This window comes from Siphateles boraxobius, unplaced genomic scaffold (assembly GCF_051911475.1).
Source record: "Siphateles boraxobius isolate OS27281-9 unplaced genomic scaffold, OSU_SipBor_1 130, whole genome shotgun sequence".
Lineage (NCBI taxonomy): Eukaryota > Metazoa > Chordata > Actinopteri > Cypriniformes > Leuciscidae > Siphateles > Siphateles boraxobius.
This window is the reverse complement of record NW_027508734.1, coordinates 9,053,080-9,071,687: the sequence shown is the minus strand read 5'-3', so window position 1 is coordinate 9,071,687 and position 18,608 is coordinate 9,053,080. Positions and strand designations below refer to the sequence as shown.

The following is an 18,608-nucleotide window of genomic DNA, read 5'->3' as shown; positions in this document are numbered from 1 at the left end:
ACAAGTATGTGAACTTAGCATGTTTCCTAAATATCTGCAAACATATTATGGTATTTTTACGATTTAGTCCAATAAAGAAATGTACATACAGCACCTTTAAAAACACAAATTTAACATAACTAATAATAATAAATCCAAAATGTACTCCTCTGTAATGCAAAAAGTTTGCATTCTTTTAATTCAGCTTAGAGGTCATGCCTTGACTTGTCGATCTTTAGTGGCCAAGAAGGAGTGGCTGAAGTTTATTTTTAACCGACCCTTATCATTTCACTCAGATATTAACAGTTTTTGTGGAACATTTCAGTGCAGATTATTTTGTGAATGTGCCGTAATGTAATGCAGGTTTTGATTAAGAAGCTGTTATTAAGAGATGGGACAGTTTAAATCTTTTTTGGGCTCAACCGCAAACATTATAAAAGCTTTTACTGTCACTTTTGAAAAATTTAATGAATCCTTGCTGAATTGCACCAAAAAAATAATTTCTTTAAAAAAAATCGTAATGACCCAAAACATTTGAATGGTACTATAATATATATATATATATATATATATATATATATATATATATATATATATATATATATAAGAGCTGATGGCCATTACAAAAACGTAATAATGACTGGCACGCAAACACACACATACACACACACACACACACACACACACACACACACACACACACACATACACACACACACACACACACACACACACACACACACACACACACACACACACACACACACACACACACACACACACACACAAACACGATAATTATTGTTATGCAGAGCCATATGATGTGTAAAGAACAAATGAACCTACAGTAGTACACACACATATATTAACATTACAGGAAGTAATTGCTATGCAGAGCTGTATGATGTGTAAAGAACAAATAAACCAACTGTGGTGAAGTGAAAGCAACACCATGGTTTGTTTCAATGTTGTGAAATGCTGTGGCAACTGAAGAGTTGCTAGACTGCAAAGACCAGCCACACTGAGCCTCACTTCCATGCTATTTCTTGTCTCTTTCTTGCTTCAATTCTCTTATGTAGGGATGGAGACGAGGCGGCAATATTTAATGCTAAAGGTGGAGTTGTGTCTTCCACATTGAAAGCTCAGCACCCTGCAGCATCTATACAAGCTGTAGAGGTCAGCTCTCAGTATTTACTGCTCTTTTGCAGGTAATGTTAAAGGAATAATTCACCCAATTACCATGGTGCATCCATGAGTCTTTCATTTCCATAATATCTGTCTCTTCGGATTTTTACAGATACCCTTATAAAAGACACAGTGAAATCATTCATATTGAACTCTTCAGCACTGCATCCTTCCAGTACCTGCGCTCTATTTTGGGTTGCAGTCAGGACTACATTTCCCAGGTCACCATTGCAGGGGGCGGGTCCCACATTGTGGCCTTTTGTCCCGCCCCGCGCAGCTCCACCACAGAGATTATTATCTGGAACCTTGAGACTGAAGACCATAAACACATTGCACGTTTTCCTGGCCTGCTGGTTTATGGTTAGTCAATAAACCTGTTGAGTATCACCGCTAGCATTATGACTTTCGTTTGTCAAAACAAACACATGGTTTGAGTTCAGTCTCAGTACTGTAATGCTATATTCTGTATATAATCATAGTATTTTTAGTGGTAAATATTTAATATATTTAAATAACTGTCTACAGAAAATAGCTTTTTATTCATCATTCAGAATGAGACCAAAAAATAATGATCATTTTTGAAGGAAAATGTTATTTGTTGGCAGACAAAAATTGTCACAATGCAATACATTTAAATTATTCTAAAGTAGGCTTAATTTTATTAATGCAAAATATATTTTCTTGCTTTTTGTCTTTGGTTTTTATGGTGAAATACAGCAGTGGCCAAAAGTGATGTCAGGCGTAGGGAAATCTTCACTCTTTATTCAAATATTATACAAATTTTGTTAAATCTTTTGGAAGCACATTGCATAAATGTGTTTGGTTGGACTCAATTGTTTTATTTGTGATAACGCAATGAAACATGCCAAATTGTGCGGACTGGACATAATTTTAGGCCGGGCTGTCATACAAATAAATTATGAACACATGCAAAAACAATAAAGAACCAGCGAAATATTAATAAACTGATTATGTACGATTCAATGTAGTTTTTTCCTGTGAGCTTTTTGTTTCTCTTTCCACTTTTTTTACATAGTAAAATAAAACCTGTAGCTGTTGTTTAAGCCAAATAATTTAGTCAGATACATACCGTAACAAAGTTTAGTGTTCTGTTCTATATATTTAATAAATATTTTGATGGTTTAATCGAACATGCAGGGTCATTAAAAACAAATATCCCCTCTGAACATTACTTTAGGCCACTACTGTATGACTCTGTTTTTATAAATATATTTACTTTAATAGCTCACATGCACTTAAGGCAAATCATACCTGTAAAGTAAACAGCATTGTGCTTTACCAGCTTCTTTATGCTTTGAGACACATGGCACAGGAACAGTTTTAGTCATGTTTGTTGTTTGTGTTTAAAAAAAAAAATTATTCAGCTGTAAGCAGTGCCATTTATCTGTCTGTATCTGTCACTTTTTCTTCTCCATGTTGTAGGTGTGTGTTCTGACCTGCGGTACTGTGTGGGGTTTTGTGCCGGGGAGCAATTCTTACGCATGTGGGACCTGGGATCCAGAATAAATGACCAAACGCTCACATACAACGTGCACAAAGCTCACAGTGACGGCACAGCGGAGATTGTAACCATGCAGAGATATCCTAGGTACAAAGTCCACTGAACAGTTCGCATGCATATGGCCACAGTTCATAACTGAACATCTTTCAGGATCAGCCATTTGTAGCCATTTTTCTGTGCATCATGTAACTATGATAGCCTCCGCTGTTCTACAATACACGAATCTTAAATTTAAGCCTGAATATATTTGAGTGTACTTTTATACCCATGTCATGAATCTAATCAAATAGAGCTGTCCTTATATGTTATATGTACTGTTTTTTGGTGTAAAGTTTTACAATTTCCCTCTGATACAGGTATGTGGTTTGTCGAAGCACTCGACCCGGTACTGTGAGAATATGGAACGTGGCGCGGACTCGATTCAAGGGTCGTCCTGTGCAAGTGGAGCACAGTCTGTTCTCAAGTTCAGACATCGCTCTGGTGCGAGACCTGAAACTCTATATACTGTCTGACCGCGGCACCACCAACTTCACTGATGCTCCTACACCTGTCTACCAGGTATATCTGTGCACTACACAGGCTGAAGATTTGAAAGGTCTGAAAATTGAAGCTTATTGCATATTTGTTTATAGACTGATCATCCACCACGCTCACATTCAAGTCCATCTTCAGCAATAGCTATGTTTACATCCACCTATTTTTATGTGCATTTTAGGATATTGCATAAAAAACGCTGGATGAAATGGAAAGGTCTGCATAAATTCTAAAAATGCATATGAAAAACGTGTGCGCTCAATTGAGGCGGATAGTTTTTTGATCCGATAAGAAGACATTTACTGAAAAAACTCAAGTGACTTAGCCTCAACAGTGGATGTGATTGGATGACTGGACTAACCAGTGGATCAGTTTCATCGCACAGCATTTCTAATTGGTTTGATCATTCTGAAACACCTGAGACAAAGTCTGTCATCAGAATGATTTGGTTTAATTCCCTCCCAGAAGCGTCTCACATGATTGTTCACAAACACCAGCATCCGAACACAAGAGAACATGACAGCAAAAAGTTCGATATTTCACTTTTGCGTTAAATTCGTTACTTTGGATGGAAACGCAGCTAATATCTCTAATTAAAATATTGTTTAAGTCAAAGACAGTGTTGTGGTGTGTTTTATTAATTTTAGCATTTCAGCTTAAACAAAAATGAGAAATATTGCCTTACCAACTAACTGAAATAAGCTTTTCATCTAATATTTATACTTTCATTTATTTTAGCTTTATTTCAATTAACCAAAACGATTTTAGTTTACAAATACTAACACTGGAGGTAGATTTAAGTTATGATAAATCTTACGTTAAAGTAAAAAGAAGTAATTGAGTTAGTGCACAAATAATCAAATTCAGTTGTAGGCTACTTGAGTATTCTCCAAAGTAATACTTTACTATTACAATTACTCAACCCTTGCAAACAATTTCCTATTGCACCTTTTCTGTATTGCAGACATTGCTTGTGTATGACCTTCTTAAAAAGAGCTACATTAAGAAACAGACTGGACTGTTCATCTTTCCCTGTCCTCAGCAAGACTATCGGCTCTTGGAGGGTGAAATTCTGTTGGGCCTTTCAGAAACACGGTAAGAACACCAACTATTTATCACTTCCTCATTCAGCAAAAACAGAACATTACTGTATTGCTTAATGTAACTTGAGTAATAATCACAAGGTGGCATGAATATGGTATGTAGGGATCATCTGATATTGTGGGATCTGGACTCTGGCTATATTAAAGGACGTATCAGGACGTCCTACAAAGAAACCCTGCTCTCCATCATGGACAGGGATTCCCAGATTACGTCCTCAAGAGAGAAGACCGGTATTAAAACAGTACATGAACCTTGTGATGCTTTCACAACATATTCAACATAAAAGAAACTTAAATTTTGAGCTTGTTGCACAGCTCTAGTGATGCCATGGGACAGGCGCACCGAAACCCAGACAGCAAAACGGAGGAGACGGGAGCGTGCGGTGACAAGAGAAAAAGATGAACAGCAGCGCCTCGAAAGAGAGAAGTTCAACTCTATAGACCAGTATCTTCTCAGTGGAGATGAGCGGGTAGAGAGACAACCAAGACACCAATACTGTCAATTCACCAATACACTAAACTGAATTATGAAATACATATCCTATCTGTCTGTCTGTCTATCTCTGGTTCTGTCTGTCGTTCTGTTTGTCTGTCCATTTAATATAGGATAATGTACATTATTAAACATTTAAATAAATGTTCACCAGCAGTCCTTTTTGTTATTGTTTGTAATGTTATTAGGCAGAAAAAAAGTTTACAATACAGAAAAGAGCCTATTCAGCTCAATTCAAATATATAGCACGTACATAATATACTAATATAATTAAAAAAAAAATTAATATAGTCATTATGGATGTTCAAAGCAACATCCGTGTCGACTTTGTTCATTGGTTTTCCATCTTTGAATCTCTCTTCTTCTCTCACTGTTCTCTGTTTGTCACTTCAGGTGGTCATATGCTCATATTTTGCCCATCATCTCAACGTGTTCAGTGTGGTTTCTGAGCAGCATCTGCACACCCTTGAGGACAGCTGGTCCCTTTTGAGCCTCCGTACTGCTGCAATCACTCACACAGGAGGGTACTTGGTGGTCTCCAACTACAGTGAGGCCCAGCATACTCCATACCTCACCCTGTGGGACACACAACAGGGCAGGGTATGCTAATCGTCAGGGACCAATCTCTTTAATAATATGTCTTACTTTTTTTTTTTTTCAATTGGGTTTTCTTTATTCAAAAGAAAGTGGCCATATTGCTAACTTCGGGACCAACTGTAAAATCTTTAAATTTAATTTGTAATTCATCTTCTCTTTATATCCTGTAAGCTGAATACTCCATTTCTACGTAAAGGTGCGGAAGAGATTGAAAAATGAACCTGGAATCTGTTGCATTGCTATAAGCGACGATGCCTGCAGAGTGGTTTTCGGCATTTCAGGAATCAACAAGTATGTGGCACCCCAGTCGCAATGTTCTGGATCATAGCTTTTCTACAGGGTTCGTACAAGGTGCTTAAAGAACTTGAATTTGACTTTTTGAAATTGAAGTCCTGGAAAACCTTTGAAAACAGCCATATTTATTAAAAGGTACTTGAAACGTGCTTGATTTGTTGAAAGAAAATGTGTGAAATTAGTGTTTAATTTTATTGATAAAACAATATATTCATGCAAAATTAACGCTGAAGCTCGTCTGATATAGAGCCATTTCGTTTGGCTATGAGCGTGATATTTTGTTTTATATTGCTCATATAAATATCTAAATATATGATACAGATTTTTACATTCTTTGTGTAAATCCAATCCAGTATATTCATGAGAATTAATAATAAAGCGATATCTTTGTCATAGTATGCTTTCGATGGTTAAAGTTTCCACAGTCATTGCATGTGCTGCATTTTATTTGTGCCATTTTGTTTTATTCGTTTTTTTTTATTTGCCCATTTTTCCTTTTTTAGAATTTGAAAGATAATAAAGATATTGTTTAACAAGTGAGATTTCTGATTGTAGTCATTCAAAACCAAAAAAGTAGTGCTTGAAAGTCCTGGAATTTTATTTTACAGCATCTGTACGAACCCTGTTTTTAATATACACTACCAGCCAAAAGTTTGGATTTTTTAAATATTTTTGAAAGAATTTTCTTATGCTCACTTATGTCAGATGTTTAGTGTATGTAGTCTATTTCAGTTTTTATTTACACGTATCTCTTAAAAAAAAACATTGGTTATTGTTGCATTTATCATGGAAATTTTTTAGAAAAATACCCTTTTTTTTCTAAACATCAGGCTGAAAGTATGGGAGCCGTTCCGGAGGAAGCATAAAACCATCTCTGGTTATGGAAGTTTAAATCTTAACTGGACAAGTTTGCTTTTTATCACTGAAGGACAATCCAAGGCTATTTTATTATCAGGTACAGTAGACCTTTGGCCATATTTGTGTTGGCTTGCTCTAGATGCTATCCGTTTAATCTAGGTCGAGAAAAACATTCAAACTTTGGCAGTCTAGTATGGTGGTGAGGGGATTTAATAGGATCTTCACAATAGGATTTGTTTCGAGATACTAGGAGGAAGATATATTCTTTTTCCACAAGCCTAAAAAAAATATGAGAGAATACATATTTCAATACTTTGAATTATTTGTTCAACAGATGAAGTGAGCATGTGGGACCTGGACAATGGGACGTTATTGTCTTTCTTCACACCTGACTCTAAGATTCAGACCATCTCTTTACTTGGACCCAAAAACGGCACACTGCTTTTGGGCTTTAGTGACATGTCTACTCTAATCACCATGACGGTCAGCCAACAAAATGCACACACAAAATCCAGCATTGCTTTTGGGAAAGACCTGTTTGGGGAATCCAGCAGTAGTGAAGATGATGAAGAAACAAACAAGAACTGATTGGAAGAGCATTGGACCCAGTTATATGTACTGTATAATATAGGTTCTTTGTCAAGAATGAATTCAGTCTGAATGGAAACATGGGGCTTTATGATCTCTGGCATTCATTTTGTATTGATCTTAAGGATTTTTAGGATATTTTCTAGTACACAAAATTTTCAAAGCACAATGTGAAAAGTAGACATGTGACTTCTGTCTTAAATGCAACATATTCCGATCAGCATTTCCAGTGCTTTTTTCCCCACATACTATGAATTTACCAGAACTTCCCCGTCTTGCCCTTAGAAATCATAAGATCCTGAGGTTACGATAAAACATATCTCAACAAGCCTGTGTTTTCACTTTACATTATTTGTGTATTTTCCTAAACTTCAGATGTATGTAGATTAACAGAATAAGATGTAATCGCATGTGTGCATACTTTGACAGTCCAGTTTCAAGTGTATATTAAGACATGCTTAAACAGACTGTCCTTCTGTAGCTTTCACCCATGCTGAGCATGAGTCAAAATTTCACATCCTGCATTTCTGTCACATGAATGATGATCAAAACACTTCCTGCTTAACTCAGTGTCTGAGTTTTTTTTTAGCAACTATAGCTATTTGCCTTAAAATGGCATCAGTCAATTTTATTTACCTTAATGTTTCATTTCCATTGTAATTATTGATTTATTTAAAAGCTTGTCTTTATTTATTGGAAAGTAGGAATCAAATGTAAAATCAGGACCTCACCCATTTCGTTTAATTTGCACTTGCTGATATGGCTCTTGTTTTGTGACACCGAACATCCCAAATAAGTTTTCAGTTTACAAACTGTAGAAATGTACTATTTGCAGTAAAACAGGATTTATTGAGACTGCGAAATGAAACTGACCAAATAACAGGGGGGTCACTGAGGTAAAGATGTGATCTTAACATGGCGGCCCCCTTGAGAGCAACCCGTGTAATAATGCTGCCTTCATGTGCTTCATTACTTCCCACTTCTAAAGTCTTGATTATGAGCTCATCACATTCAAGTGCTTTGTTGTTGGATAGAACACCAGGTTTATTCTTGCCTATTTTTTTGAAAAATCATATTAAATCCAAAATGGCATTTAACGCCCCATTCACCCAGCCAACCTAGGCTGGTTGGTTGGTCTTAGCTGATTTAAGCTGGTCTTTCAGCTGGTCTCCCGGCTTGACCAGCTAAGACCAGCCTGCAGCTAAAACAAAGTGTCCAAAACCCATCTAAAGCCAGCCAGGTTAAACCTAGTCTGGTTTTAGCTGTTTTTCCAGCAGGGCTGGCAGTGACAATGAACATCCACCATGCTATCTAGCCTAGATAGTCAGCTTGCTGACGATCCTGGAATTTCGGCCAAATATGGGCTATTTTATGACACATGATTTAAATTATTATTCATATTTTTAAATATTCATTACTTCCATTAGAAGACAGGTGACAGCTGTTGCAGAAAAAACTAATAAAGAATAGCAGTCACAACAGCAATCGTTCTCCGCTCTGCCATGTTTAAAGTTAATGGCCCAAACAACCCGGGTGCCCCGAGCTTCCCAGGTCTTTAGTGTCCAATTTTTACCTGTAGGAAACTAGTATTTACGATCATTCTGGTAGCACGTGAAGGCAGCATAAAACTGCAACAGGCTACATAGCCTATAGGCTATTCATATGTCATGGGATTATGTGGTTTTAATTATATTTTTTGCAAAAACATTTTTAAACATAAAACTTCAAAATAGAGGAAAAACAACCAAGAACTCCTTGATTGCCACATAATTTAAGATTCTCAATGAATATCGGTATTAAAGATATGATTGCCACGATATAAATGATGCCTATCATAAAAGCAGTTCTTCTAGATGTTTCAACAAGTAAAACTGACAGCGAGACAGTGACAGAATCCCATATCGTCTGTTAATTTTCGTTTTCTCGAAAGCAAGCTAACACTGTCACTGTATTGAATTTCTGGGACGCTTGTCTCACTAAAGCTGTGATTGGACAAACACTCAAAGCGAGTGTGGTGAGAACTTCCTTTACCTTATCAGTGGTTTCGTTTCAGAGGAATAAGTGTGCTGTGTTACAGGCTGTCGACACCAGTTTCTTGCGCTGCTTTACTGCTGACGATCCAGCCAGTTTTTGTGTGAGGTACATCGAAATAAAGGCTTAAAAATGAAACACGGATTAATATTGATCGCGATTTTCATTGCTGCAACAGGTAAAGTACACTATTTTACATTATTTACTCGCTTTGAAAAGAAATGTTAAATTATGCCGTGTGTCCACCATGTCTGATTTAGCCTAGTAACTTAACTACTGAAAAAACATATATGAATCGCACTGCACTCTGGAATTTGAAAAAATACTAACAAATGGTAGTCTACAAGCTATATGTTTAAAAAAAGTGCAAGCCATAAAACTGACTGGTTTCATCAATAAGGAAGTGACTGTGCTGTAACACAACTTCTCGCAACGCTGTAATCTATGGCCTAATTTAATTAATATTTAACTTCTGTGATTAGGTTATTTTTATTCATGAGAACGATTTTTTAAACAAAAATAACAGCGAAGAGATTTTACTATTTGACATAATTTCGTGGAATTACATTTGTTTCGATTTCCATGCATGACAAACAACGCTATAAAGAGAAAGTGAGGGTCAAATTTTTGTTGGCTGAGGTCAAATTGCGTCAGAACAGAAAGAGTAAAGAGCAAGAAATAATAATAGTCTGAAATGTTTTTGTCTCGAAGTTGAGATTATGTAGTTTTCTTCCCTTAGTATTTAAAATGGACTGACTTGGCCAGTTCAGAAATGTAGGCTACTACACTCTCAACAGTGTACAAAAACTGTTACTGGGGTGGCACGTTTCAAAAATACACCTTTGTACTTAAAGAGTGCATATTAGTACCTTAAAGGTACATATTGGTACCAAAAGTGTACATATTAGAACCTAAATGGTATATTAACCTTTTCCCAGTCATCTCAATGGCAAAAAGTGACCCAATCACCCTGAATTTCCCCCTACCGGCCCAGTGAAGGCTTTTAAACCATTTCTTATGAGAGTGTACCCAAATGTACATTTTTGTCTAATGGTAAATTAACTTTCCCTAAAGCAAAGAGAGTGTCAGTTATTTTGTCAGCACTTTCTGTTATACGGCTAATCTAAGGATCACACATCACGTGAAATTGGCTGAAGTGAATTATCATATTTCCCTGTTGGGAAATTGTAACGTGTGTGTACTTGTGACAGCGCGTGCACTTGTTGGGAGGAAGTGAATGTATGTTAACAACATGTGCAAAACAGATGGAGGCTCTCTGTATAGTGTGTACTTCTCAAAAACATTTACCTAGCTAAATATGTTTTATACAGGCAATTATAATTATTTTTAAATTATGAATCTTTTGTTTTTTTACTGAATTCTTTTGGCAGATGTAGCTCCCGCTTGGGAACACATTTTCTTACATTCCCTGTCTGCATCTTTTTCCTCAGCTCTCACCTCAGGTGAATATAGTTCAGCTTTTATGGGCAAACCGACCACAACAACCCACAACCCACCCACAACAACTCACAACCCGAACACAACAACTCACAACCCGAACACAACAACTCACCAACCACCCACAACAACTCACAACCCAAACACAACAACTCACAACCCAAACACAACAACTCACAACCCAAACACAACAACTCACAACCCAAACACAACAACTCAACATCCACCCATAACAACTCACAACCCAAACACAACAACTCACAACCCAAACACAACAACCCACAGCCCGAACGCAACAACCCATAACCCAAACTCAACAACTCACCAACCACCCACAACAACTGCCCTTCCAGCACCAACGCCACCCACCAACATGACAAAGGGGAGTTATAATGTTACTGATGCAAAAGGCAATATCTGTATTCTGGCTAACTTGGAAATCGGGATCCGTGTGAACAACAGTGAGGTAAGATGCTTTCTGTAGGAGTGATAGATCTACGGTAAATCCAAATGTGGTTCCTGCTGATTATATCTAAACCATTTGTATCCTTCACAATGTCTACCATGTCATTTTTCCATATTCCATATAAATATTATCCATTGCTCTGAAATATTTCTGTCTTTCTAGGTTAATGGCACGTTCATTGTTCAGCCAAGCAAAACTAACCCCTCTGGAGACTGTTCGGATAAAACGGCTAATATAACTCTCAGATTTGATGAAGGCCATTTTATCCTAAAATTTAAAAATGTAAGTCTGTTTATGGATTTTCAAAAATAGCCTATTCTAAACAATGTGTCATGTCACTTTAGAAGATCTAGAAGATTATTTTACCATTGCAGTTAGTCTATATCAGGCTAGTGGACTTTTTTTTGCAAAAATAATTCATGTATCTTTCAGTACAAACTGAGTTTGTGTTATCTGAAAACAGAACTTTGAGGCACTTTAGGAGGAAGTATAAAAGACTGGGTTATGTATTCTCTCTGCCTGAGCTGCCTCTCAGCAACAATTTAACCAATAAGCTCACAGGGAGGCACCAGGTGTTCTCAGCTGATTGATTATGATATCATATCAGTATGATACAGTTATGTAGATAATGTTTGTTACTCAGGTGGATCAGGTGGTTTATTGATTGTTACAGGATTGTTGTTGTGATTTGAAATTTGTGTGATGGTTTTATAATACATTATGGCTCTTAATCTATTGTGTTTGTGTATTTTTGGATAACATTCTAATGATCTTTTTTTTTTGGACTTTCCAGGATGAAACAAAAAAAAAGGTCTATGTTGAGTTAGTGGAGTATGATTTGAAATACGCTTTCAAACGTGGAGGTAAATTCCCTGCCATATGACTGGTACAATTTGCCTTGAAAACACCCATAGTAAACCACATCCTCAATTTTCATCAATTTATTCCCAGGACTTTCATCTGTTACCTGTATAGTTACACAGTTTTTGTATTTGGCATCTAAACAAAGCGGTTAAATATTAGTTTTGGTCTTTTTTTACTTTAATAAATTATACATAATTATTTTTACTCATTGGTACCTCAAAATTCTACTGAAAACAGAATTCTTGCTTGAAAATCCTTTTAAAGTGATATAAATAGTTAAGGCTCAATGAAACAAATAAACTCTAGGCCATGCAGGTCAACCAGTTTGGCAACAGTTAATGTCACATGCTGACAAGGAAGTATTGGAGGACTTACTGTCATTTTGGTTACAGTAAATGTGTCCTTTCCCTACATGTGAAAAATCCATGTGTGAATGCATTTCATTTTTAATTTAAAAAACAGTATGACCTTACATAAAGACTAGTTTTTATGTTCATGTGAATACATTTTCCCTATTTCAAACGAGTTGTAGTGGAAGAATTTTGACTATAATTTATACTGAACAAAATTATAAACACAACACATTTGTTTTTGTGTACAAAAACAACCCCCCCCCCCCCCCCCCCAATACAGTAAAACTGCAAATTTTAGAGTGGCCTTATATTGTGCCTTATACTAAGGCACACCTGTGCAATAATCATGCTGTCTAATCAGCATCTTGATATGCCACACCTGTGAGGTGGATGGATTATCTCGGCAAAGGAGAAGTGCTCACTAACACATATTTATACAGATTTGTTTACAATATTTGAGAGAAATAGGCCTTTTGTGTACATAGAAAAAGTCTTAGATCTTTGAGTTCAGCTCATGAAAAATGGGGGCAAAAACAAAAGTGTTTCGTTTATAATTTTGTTCTGTGTATGACTATTATTATCATTACAATTTAGTTTGTATGTCTTATCAAATTTTTTTTTTTTGTCAACAAAGCATTGAGAAATTACAAAGGGAAGAACGAGTCTCTTGAGCTGTTTTCCGCGGCTCCGGGTCACTCTTACTCCTGCAAGGCTGAGACTGTGTACATGGGGGACGGTGTGAGTCTAGATCTGACCAATTACAGACTTCAGGCCTTTAACATCAAAAACCATGAATTTGGCACACGTAAGTATAGAGTAATGACATTTCAATATTTTAAAGCACCCCATCCTTGTTGTCCTTAAAATAACCTATATATTACATTCTACATCAAGTTAGATTGCTATTTGGACTATACTCTTTGCCTTTTATATGCACTGTATATCTTATGTCCTGTCACAGTGATTTTACCAAGTAAGACATGTTCCTGGATCAACATATTTTCGTCATATTCGTAACTCTACCCATAACTTATTCCTGAAATCAGAGGGAAATGATTGTGAATAACACTGCTGTAGAAGCACCTAAACCTTGTTGTAAGCCTAAACGTGACATCACTGTAAACACAAATCTGATTGGTTGATTGGAATATTGTTCCAGGATCAACAAAGATTTTTGCAATTCGTGAAATCACGCTCACCCTTATGTCCTACGTACTTCGTACAGCTTGATTACAAAGATTGTTGCAAATGAGGCAATGCAAAGGAGCTGGTTAGACCAGCCAGATAACTCTAAACAACCAGTGCTAAGAAAAAGTTTTTTAATTCATATGAAAATCTGCTACTTTAAAAAAATAAAAAACAAACAACAGACTACAGAAGTCTGCAACAAACATTCACCCTTTTGTTGGTAAATTAGCAATTAGGGTATATTATTTGCCATGACAACTTTAAAATTCATGCAAATTAAATGATTATATGTAATACCACTTTAAATGGGCAGTTGTGTATGCAGTTTTGGCCACCCGTTTAAGTATTATGTATATGTATCTACTAAATTATTGCTATTTTAAGACTGGAAAAGACTTCACAACTTTTGCAGAGATTTACAGTTTGGATGAATCGGCGCCAGTTGCTGAAAGTCAGAGCCAGTCTTCAGATTACAGTTGACAGATTTGACAGAAAATATAGTGAAAAATGATCACAGACTTTTTTTTTTTTTTCAGACTATAATTCCGTCAGAGAATCAAACATGTTTGATATTGTTTGTTTTTTAGTGTATGATTCAGTTTTTCTCTAACCATTTAAAAAGTTGGCACGTTTATGCATAGTGTTTTAAAAATTAAGGTGTGTAGTGTGTTCTAGCCTTTAATTTTTGCCTGTAAAATTAGAAAATGGACTGTTTTCATTTCTTTCAATGAGATATAAGTTCACTGTGCTCTATTTGTGCTTGTCCAACAGCTGATCTATGCAAGGCTGATAAACCGGACTACCGCGTTCCCATCGCCGTGGGCATAATCCTCATCATTCTCATTGTCATTGTAGTCATTGCTTATCTTATCAGCAGAAAACGGAGAAGTAATGGGTACCAGTCACTATAGAGGCCTTTAAGTCCTGATTTATACCAGCGATTCCGGTTTACAGGAGATTTAATGCGGATATGTGTGTCTTAAGTGAATGTTACTCATATACTGATTATGAACATGGACACCTTAAGATCCGTCCAAACAATGTTTAGTATCCAGAGACCGTGTGCCACATCCTAACACAAGCTGCAACCATAAAAAACAAATGGCTAATTTAGAGCATGCCTTATTTAGCCTACCTTCATAAACTTTTTTTAAAGAACCTAACCTAATCCTGACATTACAGAAGGATGTGCAAAATCTACTTTTGCTCCATCTTGTGTAAGTGTTCTTTTCTGTAGGTGCTCTTCACTGCTTGTCTCGTGCATTGCATTTTCTGTGATTGGCTGATCCGCCAATGTTAATCTGATTAATATGTCCAAATTTGGTTTTAAAGCTAAAGGCTGCATAAAAGGGAATTCAGTTGCTCATGTTTATGTTGGGATATATATAAGCCTTTACTGTGTTTTGTAATAAATAACAGAAAGGATTTTTCTTTCTGTTGTGCTTGTTTTTTTGTTGTTTTGCAAACTGAAGGGCTTTACTATACTGTATTGTGGTCTGATCCTTTAACTCAAGCTGAATGCACTGAATAATGGGAATAATGTGTAATTTTGGATACAAATAATAAATAATTTGTCCCAAAAAAGGTTACTTTTTTATATGTAGCATTAAATAGAAAACTTGTCATGGTGATGCATGTATAAAGCTGGTCCTGATTTGTCTTTCTCACCCTGTATTGCATTACATGAGTTTTGTAGTTTACCCACTTTAATTAATTTCATGTGGATTATCTTTTGTATATTAATGAAAAACAATTCTGTGGTGTAGAAATGGAAGAGGAAGAGAGGAAAACACAAGCATTATTTTTGGCAGTGTGTTATGTGGCGGCGCAGATGCAGAATCGTGCAAGAGCGTATTTAGAACAGTTTTCTATTCATTTCACCCAAATATGAGTCCATGCTTTCACAAAAAAATATATAAAGCAACATATCTAAAATCATCCTCTAAATTCTGTCATTTTTCCCCCCCTGAATTTGTTTTGGATTTAGTAAGTCCTTCTTAAGAAAATCTACTTTTTAAAACTTTTTTTATGGCTTTATTCATGCTGTAAGTTTAAACATTGAGAGTATTTTTTTTTATTTAAGGTTTTTATGTGCCATTTTCAAACTACGTGCAATCGAGGTGGCGCTCGATAGCTCGTGCATCACAGATGCATCTTTAGAAATTCTTGGGAATTGCTATGAAATTTGAAACCAGATACACTAGTCTTCTCTGCCTCATCTTAAAGTTTTCTTTCTCTTTCAACACATTTTACCTTGTATTTTCTATACCTTGCATATTCTTATGTCTGTGCAGCTCAGAAGTGTTTGTTGACATCTCTATTGCAAAACTATTTTACCTGTTCATCAGAAACCTTCTTTTATAAAGTAAAGTCCCGCACTGTAAAATACGACAGTGGTTTCAAGTTCAGCCTTTCCATCTGTATTGTCGAAAGACCTGGCAAGCCGTTTTAACATTTAATCCTTAAAATGTGCCAGTATCTATTTTCATGCTAGCCTAGTGATTATTTTTTTAGATACTATCTATTCCATTAGTTACTAGTACTTATTCATTTTATTTGCTACTAGGGCTTATTCTTTATTCTTTAGATACTAGTACTTTTTTAAAGATCTTAGTCTTTATTCTAATATCATGACTTACTCGCAACATAACGTCACATTCCTTTTCACCAAGTCAGAATACAGACAATCTTGCTGTTTATATACGTGAGGTAGCGCGCCTCCAAGAGTGTGCCTAGGCTATAATGATGAGGAAATATAAAGACAGGAAAGTAGTACATTTTTCTGAAGTGAATAAACTTTTTTATTTCATAAAAAGTTATGAAGAAAACGCTGGAATATAATTACACAGACCATCCCATCTGTGGCATAACGAGCCAACACCGGGCCCTTATGCAGGATTATCAAGGCGGGGCCCCTACTAAAGCACGTGATGACACAATGTCCACTAGTAGGCTACTATGAATAGGATGGGATAGGATCATAGAGACACAGCATATAAGAGATGAGATGACTGACAAAATCAGGAGTATCCTATGTGCACCACAAAAAAAATAAAAAACACAGGTGAATGCGCACCATAACACATGAAAAAACACTGCTGGTGAAGGCGCACCATAACACATTGTTACTCACTGCTACGACTACACACACATAGGCCTAGGTCCAAATACATTAAACAAAGATGCTCACTTACATTATTGCTGCATTTTCCGGGCTTTCCTCTGAAAGAATATGTTCACTTAGCTTACCGACCCAGGGATTCCCCAGTCCCAATTCGAAACAAATGACACCAAAATCCATCATTGTTCGTTTCACACATGTCTTCAATGATCAGTAAAATATGTTGTTGTCATTATTCAAATAAATTCGCGATGAAGTAAAATGCAATTAGACTAAAAGTAGTAAAATGCGATAGGGGACCTCGGCTGTCAATCAATATCTTCCAGTCACGCGGGCCCCTGATTGGTCCGGGCCCGTAAGCAACCGCGTATTCTGCTTACCGATAGTTACGCCTGTGCATCTGACATCAGATACATCAGGTACGTCTCTGGCACTTTTACTTCAACTGCCTCTGACAGAAGAATGTATTTTTCTCGACTTGAGTCTTAAAGGGGTCATATAATGTTACATGCACTTTTACAAGTTGATTGTACTGAAATGTGTGTTGGCAGTGCCTGTACACAACCATCATATAATGATAAAAATCCATCCAGTGTTTTTGTTTTAATCTCCTTCTTATGTTTTCCCCTGCCTCAAATTGAGCCGTTCGATCTTGTGATGTCACTAGATCAGATGCCCCTCCCACGATTGTTAATTGACAGCAACGTTTCAACACAGACCTGCCCTGAGCGAGCTGTCATCGTAGCCTGCCATTGTTGATACACTGGAGCAGAATGTCTTCTAAGCGATTGTGGTGTTCTGTTCTTGGCTGTAATAAGGAACACAGCAGTCATTTTAAAGTTCCTAAATTCGAAATTCAAAGTTTTATTTTTGAAGGGAATATTCCCGACGATTAACGTAAATGCTTTTATGTTTGCGCTAATCATTTCACACCAGACTGCTTTATAAATGAGGGTCAGTGTAAATCTGGTTTTGCTAAGAAGCTGGTCCTGAAAACAGAATCGGTACCAACTATTCGTGTTCCTGCTGCACCTCCAGAAGAAGTGAGTGTAACGTTTTATTAACCTTTAAATATTAATCTTTCCAAATGCTTGCACGCTTCATGATGAATGCGGCTAATGTTTACACTCAGGGTATATTAGGGCATGTTTTCTATGTAACGTTACGACTATCTCAATATAATTCATAATCCCACGTTTATAATGAACAACACGTTATGGTTAATGTGTTATTAAAAACTGGGTCAGAGGGGTTAAAGTTAACGTGGTAACACTAAGTTACACCTGGTTTACTAGTCTGTTACTGATTAAGAAGAAATGTAAAAAAACAGTTAGGCTATAACTGCATGAAGATGAACGGTAACACAATACCGGCAAAATACTGTTTACATTCTGCAAATGCTTATGATTCAAGACCATTAATACTCTAATTGATGTTTTTCAATATTACCCAAAGAACAGAGGGGCGGAGTGAGCAAAAGCTCATTATCATTTAGGCATATGCACTGAAACGGTGTGCTGAAAACTGAGCTGTTTTTGACCAGGTAAAATTAGTGTTTTCTTACAATACTAATGAGAATCTTTAATAAAAGTATATTACAAAGATTTCATTTACACCCTAAAGATTCATATTAACTTGTACAAAAATGGCATTATATAACCCCTTTAAGGTCCTTGCACACTGAGTCCGAAACTTTCATATTTGTTTTTTCGTATTCGGTGGCTGTGAATTGTCAAAACACCTCTCAAAATAATCAAAAATGTAAGTTTCGGAGGCAGTGTGTAAACGTGATTGACACAACATGAGGTTGTATTTATTTGTGCGAAAATTTCGTTCTCAGTGTGCAAGGACCTCTACACTTTACAACGATAACCTTTTATTATTGCTACCTTTTATAAAAATGTTTCTTGTCAGTTATATCAAAAAAGTGAAACAACTGCATCAAATTGGTTAAGTAGCCTAACATTACCCAGT

General features: G+C 36.3%; 2 protein-coding genes across 3 annotated transcripts in view; both read left to right on the top strand.

Annotated features, from left to right (window-relative positions):
* The window catches only part of LOC143736948 (uncharacterized), a 30,461-nt gene extending 22,743 nt beyond the window's left edge, over positions 1-7,718 (top strand). For both annotated transcript variants that reach the window (XM_077227759.1, XM_077227758.1), the window contains exons 21-31: positions 1,059-1,187; positions 1,277-1,524; positions 2,608-2,773; positions 3,043-3,244; positions 4,185-4,315; positions 4,427-4,554; positions 4,639-4,793; positions 5,210-5,416; positions 5,610-5,704; positions 6,538-6,662; positions 6,900-7,718. In XM_077227759.1, the coding sequence (XP_077083874.1) occupies positions 1,059-1,187; positions 1,277-1,524; positions 2,608-2,773; positions 3,043-3,244; positions 4,185-4,315; positions 4,427-4,554; positions 4,639-4,793; positions 5,210-5,416; positions 5,610-5,704; positions 6,538-6,662; positions 6,900-7,153 (1,840 nt within the window). In that variant the 3' untranslated portion in view covers positions 7,154-7,718. The remainder of the gene's footprint in view (positions 1-1,058; positions 1,188-1,276; positions 1,525-2,607; positions 2,774-3,042; positions 3,245-4,184; positions 4,316-4,426; positions 4,555-4,638; positions 4,794-5,209; positions 5,417-5,609; positions 5,705-6,537; positions 6,663-6,899) is intronic.
* A 1,352-nt stretch (positions 7,719-9,070) lies between these two features.
* On the top strand, positions 9,071-15,451 carry LOC143736947 (lysosome-associated membrane glycoprotein 1-like). Its single transcript, XM_077227756.1, has 6 exons — positions 9,071-9,362; positions 10,636-11,108; positions 11,271-11,390; positions 11,902-11,971; positions 12,960-13,130; positions 14,285-15,451. Exons 1-6 carry the CDS (start codon positions 9,317-9,319, stop codon positions 14,422-14,424), a joined length of 1,020 nt encoding a protein of 339 aa, XP_077083871.1. The 5' UTR covers positions 9,071-9,316; the 3' UTR covers positions 14,425-15,451.
* The last annotated feature ends 3,157 nt before the right edge of the window (positions 15,452-18,608 follow it).

Coding starts and splice junctions, on each gene's coding strand:
- LOC143736947 (XM_077227756.1), top strand. CDS start 9,317: ATGAAACACGGATTAATATTGATCGCGATTTTCATTGCTGCAACAG. Junction 11,109..11,270: donor TCCGTGTGAACAACAGTGAG/GTAAGATGCTTT, acceptor CTGTCTTTCTAG/GTTAATGGCACGTTCATTGT. Junction 11,972..12,959: donor ATACGCTTTCAAACGTGGAG/GTAAATTCCCTG, acceptor TTGTCAACAAAG/CATTGAGAAATTACAAAGGG.